At 38.2% G+C, this 21702-nt stretch overlaps 3 protein-coding genes across 3 annotated transcripts; 2 read left to right on the top strand and 1 right to left on the bottom strand.

Annotated features, from left to right (window-relative positions):
- The first annotated feature begins 406 nt into the window (after positions 1–406).
- Positions 407–4045, top strand: rhebl1 (Ras homolog, mTORC1 binding like 1). Its single transcript, XM_026349622.1, has 8 exons — positions 407–823; positions 1566–1637; positions 1741–1808; positions 1998–2080; positions 2451–2507; positions 2608–2655; positions 2962–3043; positions 3139–4045. The coding sequence occupies exons 1-8, from the start codon at positions 772–774 to the stop codon at positions 3229–3231; spliced, it is 555 nt and encodes a 184-aa protein (XP_026205407.1). The 5' UTR covers positions 407–771; the 3' UTR covers positions 3232–4045.
- Positions 4046–4970: 925 nt separating this feature from the next.
- Positions 4971–11177, top strand: prkag1 (protein kinase, AMP-activated, gamma 1 non-catalytic subunit). The gene is made up of 13 exons (XM_026347558.1): positions 4971–5080; positions 6662–6713; positions 6851–6951; positions 7046–7127; positions 7206–7264; positions 7476–7521; positions 7630–7684; positions 7994–8120; positions 8303–8468; positions 8570–8607; positions 8842–8988; positions 9550–9649; positions 9744–11177. The coding sequence occupies exons 1-12, from the start codon at positions 5072–5074 to the stop codon at positions 9646–9648; spliced, it is 981 nt and encodes a 326-aa protein (XP_026203343.1). The 5' UTR covers positions 4971–5071; the 3' UTR covers position 9649; positions 9744–11177.
- A 581-nt stretch (positions 11178–11758) lies between these two features.
- LOC113153773 (activin receptor type-1B-like) lies at positions 11759–20080 on the bottom strand. The gene is made up of 9 exons (XM_026347557.1): positions 19921–20080; positions 17483–17728; positions 16471–16719; positions 16107–16337; positions 15785–15952; positions 15005–15161; positions 14772–14896; positions 14530–14660; positions 11759–14343 (listed from the first exon to the last, which is right to left on the bottom strand). The coding sequence occupies exons 1-9, from the start codon at positions 19985–19987 to the stop codon at positions 14218–14220; spliced, it is 1500 nt and encodes a 499-aa protein (XP_026203342.1). The 5' UTR covers positions 19988–20080; the 3' UTR covers positions 11759–14217.
- Between the last annotated feature and the right edge of the window lie 1622 nt (positions 20081–21702).

Genomic DNA, 21702 nt, shown 5'->3' with positions numbered 1-21702 from the left:
AATATATCCTGTAAAGAGAATTCAGAGTATTCAGAGGATGATCATTGTCATAGAGAGGGTATTTAAACTTTTTTTTTTTCTATATTGTGATAAGTGTACATAGAAGTAATGAGTGAGGAAACAAAGATGTACGCAATCTCCAAGACCCACGTCATATATATTAATTGTGATTAAATTATATCCACATGAACACTGACTGGGGGCCACTAAATGCTACAGGAACCTCCCTTGTGGTTCTTAACTAACCTCTCAAATGATTCTCAGCCACACTTGTTGATTTGCAGGACTGTACCTGTGTGGTAGTCAGACACGAACAGCGACCTCTGCTGCCGTCTCTCGGCCGGGACGCTCGTCCGTGTCGGGGCTGACGTGCCCGCTGCTTTTACGACGTTGTACTTACACAATGACGATTTCCGTCACTTTGACTTGCGAGTCGTAACCGCGTTGTCGTTTTTTTTTTTTTTTTTGGTCGTTTCCAGTTTCACTCCAAACGAGACTTTCGCCGTTTCATTTCTAGCTATCGATCGACATTGATTACTGTATCGGGCATAGCAGGAGAGCGTTTTTCGATCCAAACTACAGGTTGTACTTGTTCTAGTTGAACTTTTGAAGTTGTGTATCGAGGCCCAGCGCAGAGCTCGAGCGGCGGCTCCGAAAAGTTTGTTGTTGTCACGTGACGGGAGACGAATGTGGGGATAAAAGTTGGTTTAGATAGTAAAACCAGGTGGCGTACCACGTTATCTCAATTGATTCAACGCCGTTTTCACCACAATGCCTCAACCAAAATATCGAAAGATTGCCGTTTTAGGTTACAGGTCTGTAGGTGAGTAAACACACGAGCTCGTGCACAGCTAATGTGAGTCAGCTAGCTAGCTAACAGGCTAACGTCCAGGCTTTGTTTTCCTCCTGAGGGTATCCGAGTCTCTCCCAAATACCCCAGCTTACCTTTGTTCACGTTTCTGTGTGTTACCTTTGTTTGCTGTACGCTTAAAACGCACTAAAACCAATCGTGTCGTGCTGCGGGATTGTAGAAATGTGTTGATCTGTTTAATACTTGCAGGGTATTCAGAATAAAGTTAGCTTCTTGGGGAGAGCCAAGTGAAGCGTGTGTCTGAACTTGTAGTGCAACATGTGGAGTGTAACCATCGTTTAATATCCACAGTTTAAGGACATGAGCATGAAGCTCTTATTTTACGTTCTACATATTCAATACCACTGGTTTGAATATACTGTCGTACCGGTTTCTGAGACCCAGTTATATTGAAACTGTAAACGTACTTTGTTCTGTTCAGATGTGTAAATAATCGAAATGCATGCAGAGTTGTTAGGTAGGGTAGTCAATTTGAATTACTGTTAAGAAAAGAACTTATTTTTATACTCTATACTTTTATACTATAGTGTCAGATTTGTGAACATATGAAGTTGAAGTTCTACATCAAACTTTAAAGTTCACCGTTAAAGTATTTGTGTTTTACAAATATGACATTTTGTGATGTAATTGAGGAAAAAATAAGTATTAATATAGTGATAATTCATCTGTTGTTGTGTTCATTTGCCCTGCACAGGAAAGTCGTCGCTTACAATACAGTTTGTGGAAGGACAGTTCGTTGACTCCTATGACCCTACCATTGAAAACAGTAAGTGTTATTTACGTCTTTAAAATATATTTGAGGTCAATCAAATAAAAAATGTTTTTGCTTAATGTAAATATTTTTTAAACCTGTTAATCTCTTTTCCCAGCCTTTAACAAAATGGTCAGTGTGAATGGTCAAGATTTTAATCTTCAGCTGGTTGATACAGCTGGACAAGTAAGTTCACTATGCACCATCATAACTCATAAAAGCACAATTCTTTAAATAAAAGCTTTTGGGCCGTTAAATCCAAATATTTAGCCCTGGGCATTATTGGTATAATGCTTTGTATTCATGCGTCACTGTGTCAGATTGTCTGTTGTAGTCATACTAAATGAGAATGCAATACATCTCTTTTGTCTATAGGATGAGTACTCAATTTTTCCACAATCCCACTCAATGGACATCCATGGCTATGTCCTTGTCTATTCAGTGACTTCCATGAAAAGGTGAGTGTACGCTTGTGTTTATTCATCTGTATGATTATTGTTGGACTCCCTCGTAAAAGCCTCCATACACTGTGTGTTTAGTAGACAATGCTCTACATGTCTGATCGTTAACTGCAGTTTTGTGTTTTGTAACACACAGATTTAACATTTATATATTAACCCTAAACAACAGAGATTCAGTGGTTAAACCTTTAGTCATGCATACCAGCACAGTCTGTATTTTATTATTCAACTGTAAATATGCTGAAGCATTCTATTTAGTCTATTGTAGTTTTTAGGAAGTAAACTACAGCTTAGAGGTACAAAGTGATTACTTCTACATTTCTAGATTACTTCTATTTTAAAAACTCTCTAATGTCTCCTTATTCAGTTTTGAAGTTGTGCAGGTTCTACACGACAAGCTGCTAGACATGGTTGGGAAGATTCAGTAAGTTTAGTTGGATCTTTATAACTAAATCATTACTTCTATGTTTGTCTTTTTGTTTTTTCAAATGATTCTTTTCTCAACCTCAATATTTTCTTCTTAGGGTCCCAACTGTTCTTGTAGGGAACAAAAAAGATCTTCACTTGGAAAGGTACAGTGATTGCAAGTCTCTAATATAAACTGTACACTGTATGTTGGCAATAATACTGTCAAACATTTTACTTTTAAATAAACACCACCGCTCCAACTCTATGTAGTTTTGGCAGTTAAATGATAGCTTGTTTTGGTCTCCTCTGTGATTTTGTTGACAGTAACAGGAATATTGCCTGTCTTATCTTAAAAATAATACCACATAGTACTTGGCTTTTCTCAGTCAACAGTTTAGTCACCAAACATTGCTTGAAAAGAGTGCAAGGTCAGTGTGTGTAACATATAGTTTCCATTTAATTTTTCACAGGGTTATCAAGCCAGAGGAGGGAAAGAAACTTGCTGATTCTTGGGGTGCTGCATTCATGGAGTCCTCAGCCAAGGAGAACGAGGTAATGTTAGATGTCTGTTTTTAAATATAAAACCCTTTTTGTGCAATCTACTTTTCATTTCTAACAAAATTGCTGACAAAACTCTTTCAATGCAGACTGCTGTGGAGGTTTTCAAGCGGATCATTTTGGAGATGGAGAAGGCTGATGGAAATGCAGCCCCAGAGGAGAAGAAGTGTGCTGTGATGTAAAAGTATATCCAGGACATCAGTAAGCTCATTTGCTGAAGACAAGAGGCACAACTTCACCAGCTTGCCAATCGTGACCTCACCAACCCCAAGACACTGCAGTGAAACTCTGTTGTGATACCAGATTGATTTACATAGCAAGGCAACTGCCCAGACAGTTGATACACTCATAACCACAGGAAGGAATTTCTAACAGCAAGATTAATCTTTGTTTTGGACAAAGAACACCTTCAGTGAACATATTCCCTAAATATTGAAATGGAGTCGATGAGTAAACTAAATCTCGATTTTGAATTCATCCAAATGCTCAGACAACAAAAGTTGACACATTATTTCCAATGAATTGCATCAAATCTTTTCTTTAGCGTAATAACTGTAAATCTGATGCTTGACACACCATTATTGTATCTCATAACTGTGAGTAGTGAAGTTAATGTACAGTGGGAGAACCTTAAGAACCTTTTTAAGGACTGATCTAATATTTCAACAGGTCTTTTTGACAGTGATGCAGAGTTGGAGTTCACATTGCTTTAAATGTGGTGTTAAAATGTCACTTCTTACAAATGGTGGATTTCCTTGAACAGCCTGGGGTGAGATTTCACTGTGGTGTCGCAGTTCTCACTGTAATTTTATCAACTCATCTTCAGGTACCTTTCACCAATGAACTGTGCATGATGGAGGAGTCTTTGTGTATAACAACTCACATTTTAACCTCTTCTGCTAAGCTGATAGACCTCCTCTTCCATTGTTTCTACAGTTTAATTTCTGCTTATTGACTGTAATAAAGTTACTTATGGACAACCCTCAAAGACATTTAGTATAGACTTGAGTAGATCTTTGATATTTACCAGATATGACCTTTTTATACAATATAAATAGAATATTAGAAATTCGTTTGGTACCGTCGGTTATATCTTGAATTATGCAGGTTTGCTCTCACTGCAGTATGCTAAGTCGAGTGTATACCTATGTGCATTATGATTCTAAATATTGGGTTACAAATTTTAATTAGATTTTATAACTGTGTAAGACCATTTAATTGGAGTTATCCTAGTAATTTCTGAACTTATGGTTTTGATTTGCTTTTCATTTAGGCTTGATAAAAACCAAGTCGAAATAGCATTCTGCCTCTTTAATTCATATTCTGTATTTGCATGATCACTGTCAGATGCTTGATATCCTTAATGACTAATTTTTTCTTAGCTAGTGTTGCCTTTAAAACAAACAAAAAAAAGACTGGATTTTTTCTCTCCATAATCCCGATGTTGTACCTGTAGTGGGTAATTGTAACTTCTTTATCAAGTGCTTTTCTGAGTAAGTAGTTGGTTGATGATGGTTTACCAGAAGCTGGTGATTTTGTGTCTTGTGCCTTACAGTAATTCAAACTCTCTCATCTGCTTCCCTTCATCACTCAAGGTGCTCTTAAAGGGTTTTGTTTTTCTTCTGTTGACTTGACACCATGGATGCAGGTGGTGTTGTGCACCTGAACACCAATATTCCCTTGTGGGTCAAAGTTAATTCAGAAATCTTGCTGTAAACAGTTTTGTACATAAATAAATCTGTTACTCATTTCATGTGTGGTGCTGATTTTAGTTGCGTTGTGTATTAGTATAATCCAGCACAGCATCCAGTGACTGTACAGCAGATGGTTGTTTTTCTTGATCTTGATGTTTTCTACATGAGGATGGTTGTGATCTCATTTGACCGTACATTGTGGTGCGCTAATACAACATGCAGTACGGTAGCGACATCCAGCAGCGAGTTGTAGCGGAAGGTCTGTGTGCTGATATCCGGCCAGGTGTGAACGAACCGGGCCACAGAGAGGTGCTACGACGGATGGACCATGGAGTGTGTGAGTTACCTAGCTAACCTTACTTGGAAAGCTTCGGTAGCTTTCTAACTAACTTCTTCTACCTATCCCCATCCTAGTCCTCCTATTAGACTTGTTATAAGTTCTTGAAGACGTGTCTGGAGCCGAAACGTCTTCAAGAATTTAAAACAAGTGTAGTTGATATTAAACAGCAATTTAGGCAAAACTAGAACCTGGACGACTGAGACTCTTCACAGACATTTTGTTCTACCTGTGTTTACTAGCTTACCGACACACACCGAAGCGTGCTAACTGTGGCGGCTAACTAGCTAACCAACTAACGTTAACTGTAGTTAGTTGACGGTGAAGTAACGCTACGTCTGGGGCTAGCTAGCTTCTTAGAAACATTGTTGAACTGCCAGAAAAAAACATTTTGCCAGGCGAGAATTTATACGCAATTTAATGTACATTACTAAAGTAAGTGTGCTAAATAAATGAGTAAATCCAAATAGTTCTGTTGAGGTGAAATGAAAAGTCACCTCGGCTGGCTCGGTCCTGTCAACACACTGTGACGCTGGCTAACAGTGCTAATATTTGGTTTACTGATGTTTACTGTGCTCTTAAGGTTTTGTACCGTTATAATGTTTTTATCGTGCAACAACAATCACCCTTCGATAAGGAGCCTATTATTACGGAGACAACCTACATTAGTTAGCCTTAAGCTAGCTATAATTGGTAACCTTTCAACTATAACTGGAGCAAGCAGATGTCTTAAATCGTGTTGGTGTTCAACTAGCTAATAAGTTACGTGTCTGCAGCAAGGAGACAGTCTACAGCTGATGATGTTAAACTATCTTATAGTGTGTTATACTCCAACAAAGACTAAGAATCACTCAGATATTTTATATAACTTACTGTAAGTAACTGTGACTGTTACCAGAAACCACACTGTAGAAATAATTAGTTAATTAAAAGTAATTAAATGTAAAAGTATAATATTATTATCGAGTATGAACTTTCTTTTAGTATATTTTAGTATTGGATTATAATTCTGTGTTTATTAAACGGCGAAATAGTTGATATAAACATAATGGTAACGGTTATTGTTGAACACTATATTTTGATGACTAGCCTGATTTGTAAACATAGATCATCATTAATTTGTTTGATTGTAATAATTATCCTATTCTGCGTCCTAACGAGTAACTCAACCTGTCTGTTAAGTATGTTTGCTCTTGAGAGGCAGTGGAGTAAAAGTATACACCAGTATAAACTACACATATTTTGGAACTGCACTTAAGTACAGTATTTGAGTTCATGTACTCCATTTTCACTTTCTTCACTGTTATAATATTACCTAAACCCAGCCAATCCTAATTTTAACTGTATCATAACTACTTGATGTTACCCAAGTCAAGTTATGTCTCATCTCATACAAATTTATGCCCACAGTCTCATTTGGTGGGTTCGTCAGTGTTTACCACTGATGACTCTGGATCATTTAACCATATTTTATTTCGTTCAAATTAAAGAAATGCATTTGTATAACATACTTTTTGTGTAAAGTCACAGCTTATCCTATTTTACATTCGTTTCAAAATTGACCTGTATGTTTTCTTTCAGATTCCAGTAACTATTGATGATTTTGAGGGCAAAAAGGATCCAGTCATAGAGGGTAGGGGGCATGTATAAATCTCATGAGAACAAAGTAGCAGTGATGTTTAAAAAATGGTGAATAATAATAATTATAATATTATAATAGCAGTGTCTCGGTTTCTCCTTCCTCTCTCCTGTTCTCCTTTCTTCCTTCAGACCCAGATCACAATGTGTACACCAGGTTTATGAAATCGCATAGGTGTTATGACCTTGTACCTACCAGCTCCAAATTGGTTGTGTTTGATACATCACTTCAGGTAAAACAAAAAGTTTAAACAGCAAAACAACATAATATATCTCTCATTAGCTAACATAGACTGAAACCTTTGATATGGTAATTTATTTTTCTAGGTGAAAAAGGCATTTTTTGCTCTTGTATCAAATGGAGTAAGAGCTGCACCTTTATGGGACAGTAAGAAGCAGTGCTTTGTTGGTAAGATACTTTCTTTTGACTCTGTTTCTGAGTAAGATGTTAAATAATGGACTAACTAAATGCTTTTCATTTCTTCAGGTATGCTGACCATCACAGACTTCATTAACATTCTCCATCGTTATTACAAATCTCCATTGGTAAGGTGGTTACTGTCCCTTATTTTATGATTATAATATAACATACATCTTAAACTTGAACTTCAAGGTTGTTTTCCATGTGGTGTTGTAACTATCGTGTTGCTCTGTGTCTATGCCTGCTTTTCCCTCTGTATCCAGAGCTGGTCTTGGTTCATTTATTTATTTTTTATTTTTTTTAAGTCAACCCTTTCTTTTTTTTGTAAAATGTCAGGTTCAGATATATGAGTTGGAAGAACACAAAATTGAAACATGGAGAGGTGAGGATATTTAAGGATATGTTTATATTTCTTGTCATTACTTTGGTAAGTTTAAAAGTAAAGTTAAAAGTAAACTACATGTATATTATCTGTTCTTGTTTGCAATAGAGGTGTACCTTCAAGACTCTTTCAAGCCCTTGGTGTGCATATCTCCCAATGCAAGGTGAGATTTTTTTGGCCATAGTCTTCGTAAACACATGCAATACAAGCCAACTCTACCTAAAAATTATCTATTAGCAAGCTTTTGCACACTTAATACAAACTTAATTTATCAACATTTCTGTTTCAAAACTGTGTCTAAATTATGTTACTAGGATATTTGAGGTTTTGTTGGTGCTTATTTATTCACTTTACTGGCAAGATACTAAGAATTAACTAGTATTAGAAACTTGTATTAATTTTTATATTCAGCAATGCTGTATCAAAACATGCTGCATTTTTAATAAACATATTAACTCTTACTCTGCATCAGTTTATATGATGCAGTATCGTCTCTGCTGAAAAACAAGATCCACAGATTGCCTGTAATCGACCCACTGACAGGGAACACACTCTATATTCTCACACACAAGAGGATTCTCAAGTTCCTGAAGCTTTTTGTAAGTTCTTCTCTATCTTTTTTTGTATACTACTAAATGAAACACTTTAATTAGCTGCCATTGCTTTTTGTCTGTGAGTCTGAGAATAACACTGTAGAGGCCTAATATAGCCTATTTTATGAAAATATCAATTCCTCTACAGTTTTAGGGAAGTGTGAACAATCTTTTGTTGATGTTTTCAGATATCAGAGATGCCAAAACCCTCGTTCTTACGTCTGACCTTAGAAAAACTCAACATCGGAACATTCAAGAACATAGCGGTAGTTCGTGCAGACACACCACTGTACACGGCACTGGGTATTTTTGTTGAGCAACGAGTCTCAGCACTCCCTGTTGTGGACGATAAAGGTATGTGGGATGGTTGAAATGACATCCTTGTTGAGTTTTCATGAATGAGTTTTCATCAATGACCAACGTAGTAGTTAGACTGATGTTTCTATCTCATACAGGTCGAGTGGTGGACATTTACTCCAAATTTGATGTTATAGTAAGTTCTCTTCTGTCCCCTCACTTAATGTCTTAAACAAAAACATCTGCCTATTTGACACACGCAACACTTTTTTTTTTTTTTTTTAATGTGATAAAACAGTGCTATAATGCCTCAGAGGTTGATCTGAGGCATACAACATTTAATTCATAAGATTTTTATCTTCAGTACATTCATACATACTATTAACAGGGAATGCATTCATAGTACTCAGCCTTACTTGTGTTTACACAGAACCTGGCAGCAGAGAAGACGTACAACAACCTGGATGTGACTGTCACCAAAGCCTTACAGCACCGCTCTCAGTACTTTGAAGGAGTGCTGACATGTCACAGACATGAGACCTTGGAGGCCATCATCAACAGACTTGTGGAGGCTGAGGTGAGAATAGAAAGTCATGCGTCGCCCAGTACTGTCTGTGACTGGTTTAGCCCTGTCGCTTGTGAACATTCTGTCTGGAGTGTGGAAAGAAATACGATCTTCATAGACAACATCTTAAATGTTCTTCCACACATGAAACCCCTCACCTATCACCACTTGGGAAAAAAAACACGTATTTTATGGCTACAGTGGAGTTTTTCTTCAGTGTTGGAGATAAGAGGATCTCAGTCTCAATCTGACTAAGTCAGCTGAAAAAGAGGTTTTTTAGCAGAACAGCATGTGCACAAACACTGTGTCATCACAGTTGCATAATACTGGACTCTGTTCAACATTCTCCTATTGCACAGCCTCCACAGTCTCTGTCAATAATCATTCTAATGTCTTTGGTCCTTTGAAATAAAATACCCCTGGCTCCCATGTTTTTTTTCTATCACAGCTGCCGTGTGTGTATATACCTACACTGTTGTGTATTAATTTTGCTACACATTCTTTTAGCTGTGGTAGACATACTACTTTGCTATGATAAAAATGTTATTAATAGTCTTCCTCTTTGTCCTTCAGGTGCACAGGCTGGTGGTGGTGGATGAGCAGGATGTGGTGGAGGGAATCGTCTCCCTTTCAGATATTCTGCAGGCACTAGTACTTGCTGATGGAAAATAGGGTTAGCATAGTTTTTTGTCACTCAAATATTAATTGACATCTGTTCTTAAATGTGTTCATAGTTTTGATTGACGATTTGTCTTTTCTGTTCACAGGCAGCTTAAGGAAGGCACACAAGCAAAGGCTACTCTGTTTTAACTGGAGGACAGAGTCAGGGAGAAATGGAGCAGACAAGTAACCAGATTTCCTACAATCACACAAGCTCACTAAGTTTTAGCAATCCAGCAGGACGTACAGAAGCTCCTGTATCTTGATCCAAATTCCAAGTCACCAGGAAGCCAAGAAAAAGCAAAATAAAGCTCAGACGAGAAACTGCACAGCATGAGCATCATCCCTCTCACAATTGTTGCTTTTATACGTAGAGCAGAACCACTAATAGGTATTCCTGATGATAAAAATGTTCTCAAAAAATATTATTATATCAGCAAAAGGAAAGCAGATCTACCTGTAATGCCTTTTGTCAGCTGTGTTTTCTTTATACAGTAAGGCTGAAATCTAAATGCACATTGAGCCTCAGCCTTATAAACATCATAGCTTCAGTGTGTGTTGTGTGTCTGGAAAGTTAGATATTTCCCTGACTCCTGTTCTTTGTACTTGTAAGTATTATGTTATTCAGCTTAAATTTCTTGTTATTTACTATACAGTTAGCTTGGCAATTTAAGTACAGTTGGAGGATTGATATCTGAATCGTTTTTGTTTTCTTTAGTTGAGTAGCTACACTTATTCCATTTGAAAAGATATATTGATGTGTATGTGGTTATGGAGGATTTTTTTTTTTAAAACTGAAAGGACATGTTTTAACATAATTTTTAGGAAACTGCAACTTTTGCAGGTTTTAGCTTCAGGAATAAAATACATATATACATATTAGGCTACTATCAGGAAACTGGAACAAAAAAAATCAGAATTTATCAGCAATTGAATCGAGTTGCCAGTGTTAGAGGAATAGAACAGCATCGATGAGTCAGTTATGACATGATTTTTGATTGGGCTGTGTCCTGTTTGACTGTGGGTTTTATGATTTCCCATTTTGCCTGTGTTCTCATGTCTCACTAATTGTATGAGGGGAACATACAGTATTTGACTGAACAGACCTTTTGTTAGCCACGTTTCGGGATTTGGAATTATCGATAATAGGATTTACTAATTCATTTAATTGTGCACAATATCATCTTTCTTCTTGGGAAAAGTGGCACATCCCTTGAAAATGAATGTTTAAGTTAATATCTGCATTATTAACTTGTGTTTTATTTGTTATTGGTGTGTTTATGGTTATATCCAGTAAAGTCAGTGAGGAAATGTGAGAACAGTTGTCGGTTTCACTGTTTCCTGTTCAGTGTGTCTAGGGCTCTTACTGAAATCACTGAATACCAGCATTTCCTTTCCATTTTGTAAGGGGGCTAGGCCAAGAAAATGCGACACTTCCTATTTTGTTATGTATAAAATGGAATGTGTACGACTGCACAGTTTTGTAATAACCTGCATTGAGATTATGATTTAAAGCAAGCAATAAATGTTCTTTGAAAGTTTGTTTTTCATTGCATTCTTTTTAGATTCATGCATTTTGTACATCATGCATATCTTTGGGGGAAGTGGTAGCAAGCATTAAAACCCTGCTTTTAGGAGGTTACACAGTGGCCTCCATAATGTTAGGAACAAAGATTCATTATTTCAGCTGGAGAGTTATAATGAAATTGTTCTATGTTCTATGTACTCCAACATTAAATAACTACTGCAGCAAAACAAGCAATGGAATGTCATCTATCCAATGCAGGGATTATTATTTTATTATACAGCTATAAAATTGTAGTGTGAAGTCCGTCCGGTGCATACGTTTCAAAATGCTATATTCAAAGGGCTAGTCACTAACTTTACTGTGTCATAGTATGTACTGATAAGTGTGAAGCCGAAAATACAATACAATTAAATACAATTGCAGAAATTCTAAGTGGAGCTGAGTGTAGTGATAATTTTCACCAGAGTTCACCATTACAAATGAATCCTTTCTTATACATGTATGTATACAATGTAACACATTGGATTGTATGTATAAAGTATTGTTTATACATTTTTAAATACAATGGTTTAGATGAAAGAAAAACACCACATAGGAAAACAATTGTATTTATTCCTCTGTATTAGAAGTTACATGGATGCAGCTGTGTCTTAGCCCTAACTGGACAGAGACTGGGAGTCGTCTCAACCTGCAGTATTTCTTTCTTTCACTCGCACCTCTCTCTTCTCCCATATGGACACATGGAGCAAGATATTAAAAACCTTAAATACATTATGATTTTTTTATATAGTGAGGAAGACAATATGACATACATAATCCTTTAGTGTATAAATATGGTTGACATTCAACCACCTATCAAACAGTAGAACGCTCAATTTCCAGTCAAAAACACTACAGCATGATCAGACTCTCTCTTCCTACAAACGCCCCATTAGACTTAAAATACAGTGTGAAATACAGTGTGGGTGAGCGACTGAAACTGCAAATAGAACTGGTTGAAGACATTTGCAGAACAGCACTGAGACATTTAGTAGTATATAGTTTGGACTTTTTTTTTTTATCTCCCAGAGTGCACTGCAACTGATTGGGATGGTTTGTGTAAACATTTTCAGTTGTGAGATCTTAAACAAACATTGGAGACCATGACCGGAGATGATTCTAAGAACAATTTGGTTTGAACACTGTGAGGTCAGTAGTAGTGCACATATGGCGTTCATAGGGACTAACAGCATACACATATAAATAACATTGGAAAGATGATACACACAAACAGTACCTGTTGAATTTGCATACAACAAAAGACAAAAGTGCACCTATTTTCTGAAAACATCAAAAACGAAGACTGAATTTTGACAATGTTAGCTTGAAGAGAAAAAACAAAACAAAACAAATCACATATCATTTGCACATTGAGTAGGTATTGCATGGTAAGAACAATGCCCCAAAAGGGGAAATGTTGTTAAAACAAAAATTTGCTCTCTCTCTATAGTAGAGAGCTAAAAGAAAAAGTCAGCAAAAGCAGTGTTTCTGACAAATACAGCAATGTTAACTTCAGAGGTCAAAAAGTACATAATGCTCTTTACAAACAGCAAGACTCAAGTCCTCCCCCCCCCTCCAACCAAAAATCCGGTATAAAAAAGATTCAACCACCTAAATGTCAACATAAAATCAAATGTAGCTGTACATAAGTGTCACCTTAAAGAGCTAGCTGATGTGCAGTAGTTATTTATACTTGGCCAGGGAGAATGTACCCTGAGGGGAAAACAACATTGAATATATAAAAATGACCATAAAAACTAACTAAAAACTATTTCAGATTCTTGGTGTTAGTGTGTTTAAAAGTGAAAGGAACAATACATTTTCATCTTGTATTAGATGTACAGTATAAATTATATTGGCTGCTGCAAATATTTATCTGAGTGACTGGAGCTAACCACTCTCATGGCAGGTTATGCTGAAGGGTTTGAATGAGAGGCAGCGGCTGCATTCAGGATAGGAAGCTATACATACACCATGACACATCACTTGTATTAGCGTCTTCCTGATCTGAAGCCACCGAGTGTGTCAGCTGAGAAGTACAAGGACAAGACACACACAGTGTTAAGCCACTGGCAGCTGTTGCTCTACAAGTCTAGCCCTCCGTCCTAATGAGGTTATGTTTAATAATTCATACATGTGTATATTTCTTTATATGGTTTTAAACTGAGAAAATAAAACCATGTTGACAGATGAGCATAAAGAAAACCTGAGGTTTACAACAGCTTATGGGAAAGGATCCAGGGAAGTGGTCCAAAGGCTGAATAATTTCTGCAAGGTGTCCTAATACTCCAGTGACTCAAAAGTCAAAGGCCAGCATTTAATAAATTGTCTCAACTGCTATCAACCACTTAACATGGTGAGCAGCATTTAACTAAACTACAGTGTGGTAGCAGAAATAGATGAATTGTTCTCATTGGGGCAGTTCATGATGTGCCTTGGTGCTAAATGTGGGTACAGGGCAACTTACACAGCAGCCCCACAAACACCTAAATATTAGATCTAGTCACTGAAATAACAGAATGTAGTAAAAATGAGTAAAAACATCACAGCCCCCCCAGCGTGCCCCCTTAAAAAGACGATAAAAGCAAATGTTCAACTATTCACTGATCAGAAAGACTTTGAAATATCAGCAACTGATTTTTAAAATGTTCACTGGTTAATTACTGTACATATCCTGCTACTGATTGCATACAACTGCACAGGGAATGCAAGGGTCCTTGTTAGTATGGAGTGTAGAGAGGAATAAAAACGTTCAGGTAGGGTAGCAGTAGCTAAGGACAAGACAGGAAAAGGTGTTCTTGGTAGTTTGGCTGGGTAAGCGAGGTAGGGTTTGTCAGAAATCAGGTGGCTTTAAAACTGGCAGGAGTGTCTATATAGTAATATTTTACAAAGTGCCACTCTTCGTCACATCCTAGTTTGTGCACTTTGTAGAAGGCCCGGCTCCTTTGTCTCACCGTCCTCGTCCGGAGCCGGATCCTGCTCAGTGCACTCTCTCAGTGCTCTGCTGACTCAGCTCAGACTTTAATGTCTTCTTGAATGCTAAGCTGGGACAGGGTCTTTTTGATGCGCAGGGCGGTCAAACGGGCAGCTCCATTAGCATACCAACACTCCCTCATTATTTTACCCATGACACGCAAGGCCTGGAACAACAGCAAGAAAAAAGTGTATTAGGAATTAGGATGTTATGATAAGGTATTTGTGCAGAAAACCAGGAAAATGAAAGTGAGCGCCCTCACTTTTTCTTGTGACTGTATATGCAAAACTACAAAGATAAAATCCAGGTTTTATTAAACTATACTAACCATCACCAACCTGACTTTTCATACCTCATAGCTCTGCCACCAATTAGGGATGTTGGGTCGCAGTTTTTGGTCACACACCACCTTTCTCATCTCCTCTATTGAAGGATCAGAAGGTACCAGGTCATAGTAGGGCAGCTGATACTCTTCATGGATACCTGATCACACAGGACAGAGCTCAGTTTAGATCAGTGATCCCAGCTGTTGCCACTGAGAAAAAACAAACACAGCTGGTCAAATTTCCAGAGTGAAAACAAAATGAGTCTGACCTCCACTGTTACACCGACGTGCAATCTCCCAGTAGACCAGCCCCAGTGCATAGATATCAGCACACTTGAATGAATCAAAGTGTCTCATGTTGATAGTCTCATCCAGAACCTCTGGAGCCATGTATCTGTGAGACATAAAAACAAGGTTGTAACCATGTACAAAATTAAAAGATATCATACATATCAGCGAGAAAGTCAGTGTAAGGTCAGGATATGTTCGTGTTCACACATACCTCTTAGTGCCCACCCTCTGATTGGGGGCGATGTCGATAGTGTCTGAGGCAGAGTCATGACGCACAGCCAAGCCCAGGTCAGCAATGGCACAGTTTAAGTTCTTCTTCACAAGGATGTTCTTGGACTTCAGGTCTCTGTGTGCGATGCCTGGCTTTCCTGTAAAGACATACAGTAAATGTCTGTATTCAACTTGTTCTTTAACAAGCTAATTTAAACATTGTGCTCAGTTTGATTAATAAAAATAAAAAACACGCTCCATTTGTGCAACAAGGTGTCCTCAGCTCCATTTGTATTTTCCATGACAGCTAATCCGATTCAGCAGATAATAAATAAATAATATGTCCTTTATTAATTAAATGTCAATTTCTGTTCCAGCCGTACTTTCTGGTGCTGAACAGCTGTACACTTTGTCAGGGTATGACAACAGTTCATTATAATGGAAAAACTGGCAACAAGACCAGAAACACATTCCCTTCGCCATACTAAATACTGTACATCACTATCATTGGACAAACAATTCATAACATTTAAGTGTAAATTCCCCATGTATTTTTCTGATACATTTTCAGTTTAGATGAAAATGAAAAGTGTGGACTTGACTTGTAGAAAAGTTACTGTATTACTGTAAATTACTGTAACTGTGGCTAAAGGACAATAAAAAAAACTGAACTACTCTCAAAACTAAACCACATTGCATCTGTACCATCATATTTATTAAATAAAAGCCAGGAAAGGTGAAGCAGAGTTTAAATATAAATGCACATTTAACCAAAATCTACCTTGTGTCCCAAGAATCTCCATGTGAAGATGTGCCAGCCCGCTGGCAGCTGACAGGGCCAGTTTGATCATTACTTCAGTAGTAACAGAGTAGTGGTTCAGGTAGTCAAAAAGAGAACCATGCTCATGGTAGTCTGACACCAACCAAAGCTGGGTCCACGTGCCATTGTCTGAGCAAGAGAAAGAGAAATACATGACATACTCAAGAAATGTTTACTTAAGAATGATTACACAGCAAATAAATCACAAAACACCAGCCAAGTAGTAAATGATTCATCCACGACTTGGCCATAACAGTAAAGATGTTGTCACAAGTACAAGTACCTTTGTTGTCCGCTGCAATAAAGCCCAGTATATTCTCATGGCGGAGCATGATAGTCTGGTAGATTTCAGCCTCGCGGAACCAGGAGCGCTCTTCTCTAGATGAGAAGATCTTTACTGCCACATCGCCACCTCTCCAACGTCCTCGCCACACTTCACCAAAACGCCCTTTTCCAATGATCTCCTGCAGGACAATAGTTCTTGCCACAGTGCGCTGGACAAACAGAGGCAGACCTGCACAGAAAAGAGGAGGATGGAGACTAGTCATTAGCGGCCTTATGATCTAAATCCTTTCTAAAAATGTAGACAACAACATCAGACAACATTAATGTCGGCCTGCAGATTATTGCAGCTGCACTGCACTAACCGGAGCCTGAGCCAGATGTGGACAGATCATAAATGAGGTCCTGGAGAGTCCTGTCTTTAGCCAGGTATAGGTGGTCACAGGAGGGGTCCTCCACCTCCAGCCTCTGCCTGTGGTTGTAGGCTCTCTGGTGGTATTGATACAGGAACAAACCCACCAACAGTAGCAGACACAGCAGGAACAGCGGCCCTGCAATCACAGCCACTAGTTCTACCAGCCCCCAGCCTCCTCCCAGTCCTGATGGAGTTGTCACTGAAGAGAGAGCAGTCGGAAATAAAAACAGTGTGTAAACATCTGACACAATAGACTTCTGTGCCTGATATGAGCTGTTTCATGAACAATGACAGAATAAATCTCAAATGTTAACATTGAAATGCATTTATTATGAAAAGAATCAACACAGCATGTTGAAATTGCAGCACGCTAATACTTCTGATGATTAGTTCATTCTCTCTGGGCCACTCCCGTTATTATTCAGCAGTGCTTTGTTTTTAAGACGTTTGCGCTGAGTTGTGATTTACTCCGTACTCCACCCTTCAGCTGGAAATATGAATCAGACAAATGAATCAGTCATTTCAGACTGAACCCACACTAACGCTGGGGTTTCCAGAATTACTCAGGTGGCGGTAGTTTTAAAATCACTAAACAGCCCTGCTGAGGACAGAAAAACTCAATTATTATTTATCGTAGCCTTTCAGAACCAATTTTAAGATGTTTAGTTTAGTATGTGAGCCTGTAGACTGAGCAGAGCTGTGGGTTAAAATGTCAAAAATATCATATGAACCTGTGTTTTTATTGTTACTGGGGATGATGAATAATATCCACAGTTTCCCCTGTGAACAATAGATCTTCTCTTCACATATGCTGTGTAAATATTTTAGGATACTGTACAAAACACCATTGGAGACAGTTATTTTTCCAGGAACCATGAGTCATAAAAGAAGTGTAGAAAAACACTTGGTGATGCTGAATTGAACTAATCCGGTGGTATGCTGTGTACCATTACAGTTCTAACCTGAGGGTACTTTGAGGTCAATGCTGTTGCAGTAGTCAGTGTAGCAGCAGTGGATGTTGAGTAAACCCTCTGCACCGAGGCAGTAGAACGGCTGTCCAGGTGGCACAAGGTTGTCCCGTGTGATGCAGATGCGGATGTGTTGCTCTTGGCCGTCAATGGCAGATGTGGAAGCCATGCAGGCCCCATCGGTCTCACACCGGGAGCCATTCTTCTCACACTGGGCTGTAGTGCAGTTACACCAAAGAGCTGCGGAGACAGAGGGGGCAGTGTCAGGATACAGTGTGAAATATAATCATTTGCATGACTTAAAATAATAACCTATCAGCAAATACTGTGTGTACAGGCTGTGAATATATTGTAACAAAACCCCAGCACACTGTCCAACTAATGAACAAAGTACATTATTTTGTTCTGAGTGCTACAGAATATTACAGTACACATCACCAACTGCAGAGGGCAGTAATAGCAACCAGATTCATGACTATTTACCAAAACTGAGGGGAAATATTTTGTAGCAGGGAAAAAAAAGATTCAGATAGGTCTTGCAAAGATGAACTTATGCACAGAGAGATGGTGGATGCATTTTCACAAGGTTAGGAAGTAGAGGAAGTGTTAGAGGTGAAGGGCCGGCGTAAGGGTGACATGGGCTTTGGGAGGATGGGTGGAGAGTTAATGTGGGAGCATGTAGGAGTTGAGATTAAATGACCAGATGTGACTGTTATTACACTAACAAGAGACTGAGGCTTCCTCTGTGAAATTGAACAATGTTACTTAGACACAGATTCCAGTAATTCAGAAAAGCTCCCACAGGATTCACAGACGAAAATGATCTTGCCAGAACCTGTTTGGTGGATGTTTTCATCAGAAAACACACAAACGTGTAGCTGAACCTCAGTGTCATCTACAGCAAATGGAGGAAATACAGAGTTAATGTGTTACATCTTATGTGGTTCTGACTCACACAATGCCACCGCCTACATGGTAGACACTGGTGATCAAATACGGGGAACAAAACAACCACAGGAAAATAGGGAAGGTGAATACTAAATAAGACATTTCTGAAATTCCACGACTATTAACAGTAAACAAGTTTAGCCTACACTTGGCTTAAACCACAAAGGAGAAACAAACTAACAGTAATAGGAAATAGAAATCCCTAGAACATACATGCAGCAATACAACCAAGATACTGACCACCATAAGAAAAGGCAGGAGAAAAAGCTGAATGATTTCCTTAAAAAAACAAAGCTTTTCAATCACAGCAGAAAACAATTACACAACACTTATATCCCTACTGGAATTCAGGCATGTTTTTGCCACAGTTTTTCTGTTTTCACTCTCAACACAGCCGGATTAAGTGGCTTTTCAAAACACATCAAATGAAACAGAATGAAAACACCTCAATGTGCACAATATAACATGTTTCCAGAGGGAAAGGAAAGGGGACTCTTTCCTGTTTGCCTTACATTATTTTGTCGACGATGTGATCATCTATTGGTAGAAAATTATCAATAGTGGCTACTATTTTAGTTTCTCTGTATCTCAACAGTTTTGTGTGATAACCAACATAAAAATAATCAGCTCTCTATATGGAGTACACACATCCCCACACCACAATTATTTCTATCTATTTACAGTTTTCTAGTTGAAGAACAAGTGAACTATAAATACACAAATAAGGAAGTTTCACAGTACAGAAGTACATAACACCCACTCCTGATGATGATGTTATTCACCCATCAGTATATTATAATTGATAAAAATATACAATATTAACATCTATGAAGTATCCATCTTAATAACAACATTATAAAAGGAGTGTAATCTTGACACATATGTTGTCCGGGATGTAAACACAAGAGTACAATGGAGAAAGCCTCCTAGTAACCTGAGCACCTCCATCCTACATTAACATTTGATACTTTCCAATGTTCACACATGCTGTAACATCCCCATGGTATCATTATCTACCCAGCTACATGGGATGGCTGTCTGAATAGCATTACAGTGATGCAGTGAAAGGTAATTAAACGCCAAAGACCGCAGGTTGAATACACAGAGGCAAAGTTAAGCTTTTATTTCCTAATATCCCAATAATTCACAGTGATCACGGTCAATGCTAAGTGTTGATGCTGCCTCAATGGATTTATCGGCTGCTTCGGACTAGCATAACTAGCTCGACAGCAACAGGAAGACGCTGGGACATCACATTTTATTACATTTACATGAAAGGTGCCCAAACAACATTCATGCGCTTAAAAATGAGGGATGATCTGGTTTTCTATAAATGGGTCGACTCAATCTGCCGTCGGGCTAGGCTAACTGACACGGCTAACGCTGGCTAATGCTAGCAGCTACACAGCTCTGCTGCCGCTCGCCTTGATGCTGACAGCGGACCCTCGGCTTCTTCTAAACAAAACAAACAATAAGTTACTCACACTCGCAGGGTCTGTACAGGGCAGCTTGGACAGCCACGACGGCTAACAAAATCCACAGGTTAGCCATGATCAATGAATTCCCGGTTCATCGCATTAACACCTTGAGTTAGCTAGCGTTAGATGTGGCGAGGCGTGATGGTGACAGCTAACCAGTGAGCACAGACAGACCACAGGTTACTACATGCTCCACCAGCAGGAAGCAGCTCACACACACACACACACACACACACAGAGGGACAATTAATCTATCTGTGTATCTGCTGAACAAACGCTGTTTCCCACCATCGCCTGTCATCCTGACAGTTTGATCACCTCTGTGAAAGGAGGCTTTGTATTCACTTATAGTTTTTACTGCCCTCCCACTTTGGACATTAAAGCTGCATATTTCCAATAGATTATAGGCTATTATCTAAATTAAATGTAATTACTCCCTAAGGCCTACAACATAGATCTAATTAGAAGCTGTTCATTTGTGAACAGGTTTTGCTGGAATAATAATAATACAGCAATATCCCATCTATGAATTATCTACCTTAATAACATCATTATTATCTCCACCAGTGTTTTTACTGTTTATGAACTTTGACAGCCCTGTCTAATGAGCTAATGTAGGGTTTTTAAAAGATCTAATAATATCAAAGTATAGAAACTATTTGTGTGAACTAGCAGTCATGGAAGTCATACCAACATATGGTGTTTTACATCTGACAAACATTATTCTTATGTGCTTAAATTAGTGACTTTATGTAGTATGAATTATTGTGCCTTAATTTAGTAGTCATTACCTACAGCACAGTGGGTATCAAAGACAGTACTGAATCTTTAAAATTATTGATACCTGAAATAGAACAGCTACTGTGGGCAAATTTAGTAGTAGATAAATGTCATGAAACCATTAAACAATCCTATATTTTATTGTCTACGATAGTTATTTAGAAGGTAAATCATTGAGATATAATGTCAGCAGTGTCTGATCATATTTAACAAAAACTGATGTTTACTTTAGGCATTGGCTGAAATTTTGTTTTTATGTTTTATGTGTAGATACAAATACCTGGTTGGGACGTAACCATCAGTCAACATACAGTACGTGAAATCACACACTGTCTTAAATATATGTATGCATTTATGCTAGTACTATTAAGTATTAAAATAAAAATACTGCAAACCCTAAAGATATTAATAAACTCTTAGTCCAACATTAAATGTATAAGGTTTTTACCTCAAACTGCTTGAGCCAGAGGAAGCTAATTACAGTAATTGTCAAGACTAACACACTCTCAATTCCCACCAGATATGACAGAATTGAAACTCAAAGCTAAAGCAGCAACAGAATTAGCTTCACATAACAGCAGTTGTAGCTAAAGGTTGAGGGATGTCATATTTCTCAGATTTACCACAGGATGGGGATCTCACACAGAATCTAAATTCAGACTGTGGCCTTTGTCATGTTGTGTTAATACAGGGAAACTGATGAGCGTTTTTTTAATGACCTAAATATCAAACATTTACATAAAAGGTTAATGTGATTTAATCCAAAGTGCCTTTGTTTTCTCTAAAGTGAGATTTTAGAGTTTAAAGTTTTAGTTTCATTCCAGCCACATCCCATAGCCCCTGGGACCTGTGGGACGTGGCTGGACCTGTTCTGACAGGTTGACCCCCCCTTAGCCTGAGGAGAGATCCTACCCGAGCAGCTGTCTTCATCTGCCCAAACAGATGAAGCAAAGTATCTGGTAAGATCTGCAAAGTGTAGAACATCTACTTTTGTTCTTCTGCTTGGGG

Source organism: Anabas testudineus, chromosome 5, assembly GCF_900324465.2.
Source record: "Anabas testudineus chromosome 5, fAnaTes1.2, whole genome shotgun sequence".
In the NCBI taxonomy this organism is placed as follows: domain Eukaryota; kingdom Metazoa; phylum Chordata; class Actinopteri; order Anabantiformes; family Anabantidae; genus Anabas; species Anabas testudineus.
The sequence above is the reverse complement of the archived record's forward strand: the minus strand, read 5'-3'. Positions and strand labels throughout refer to the sequence as shown.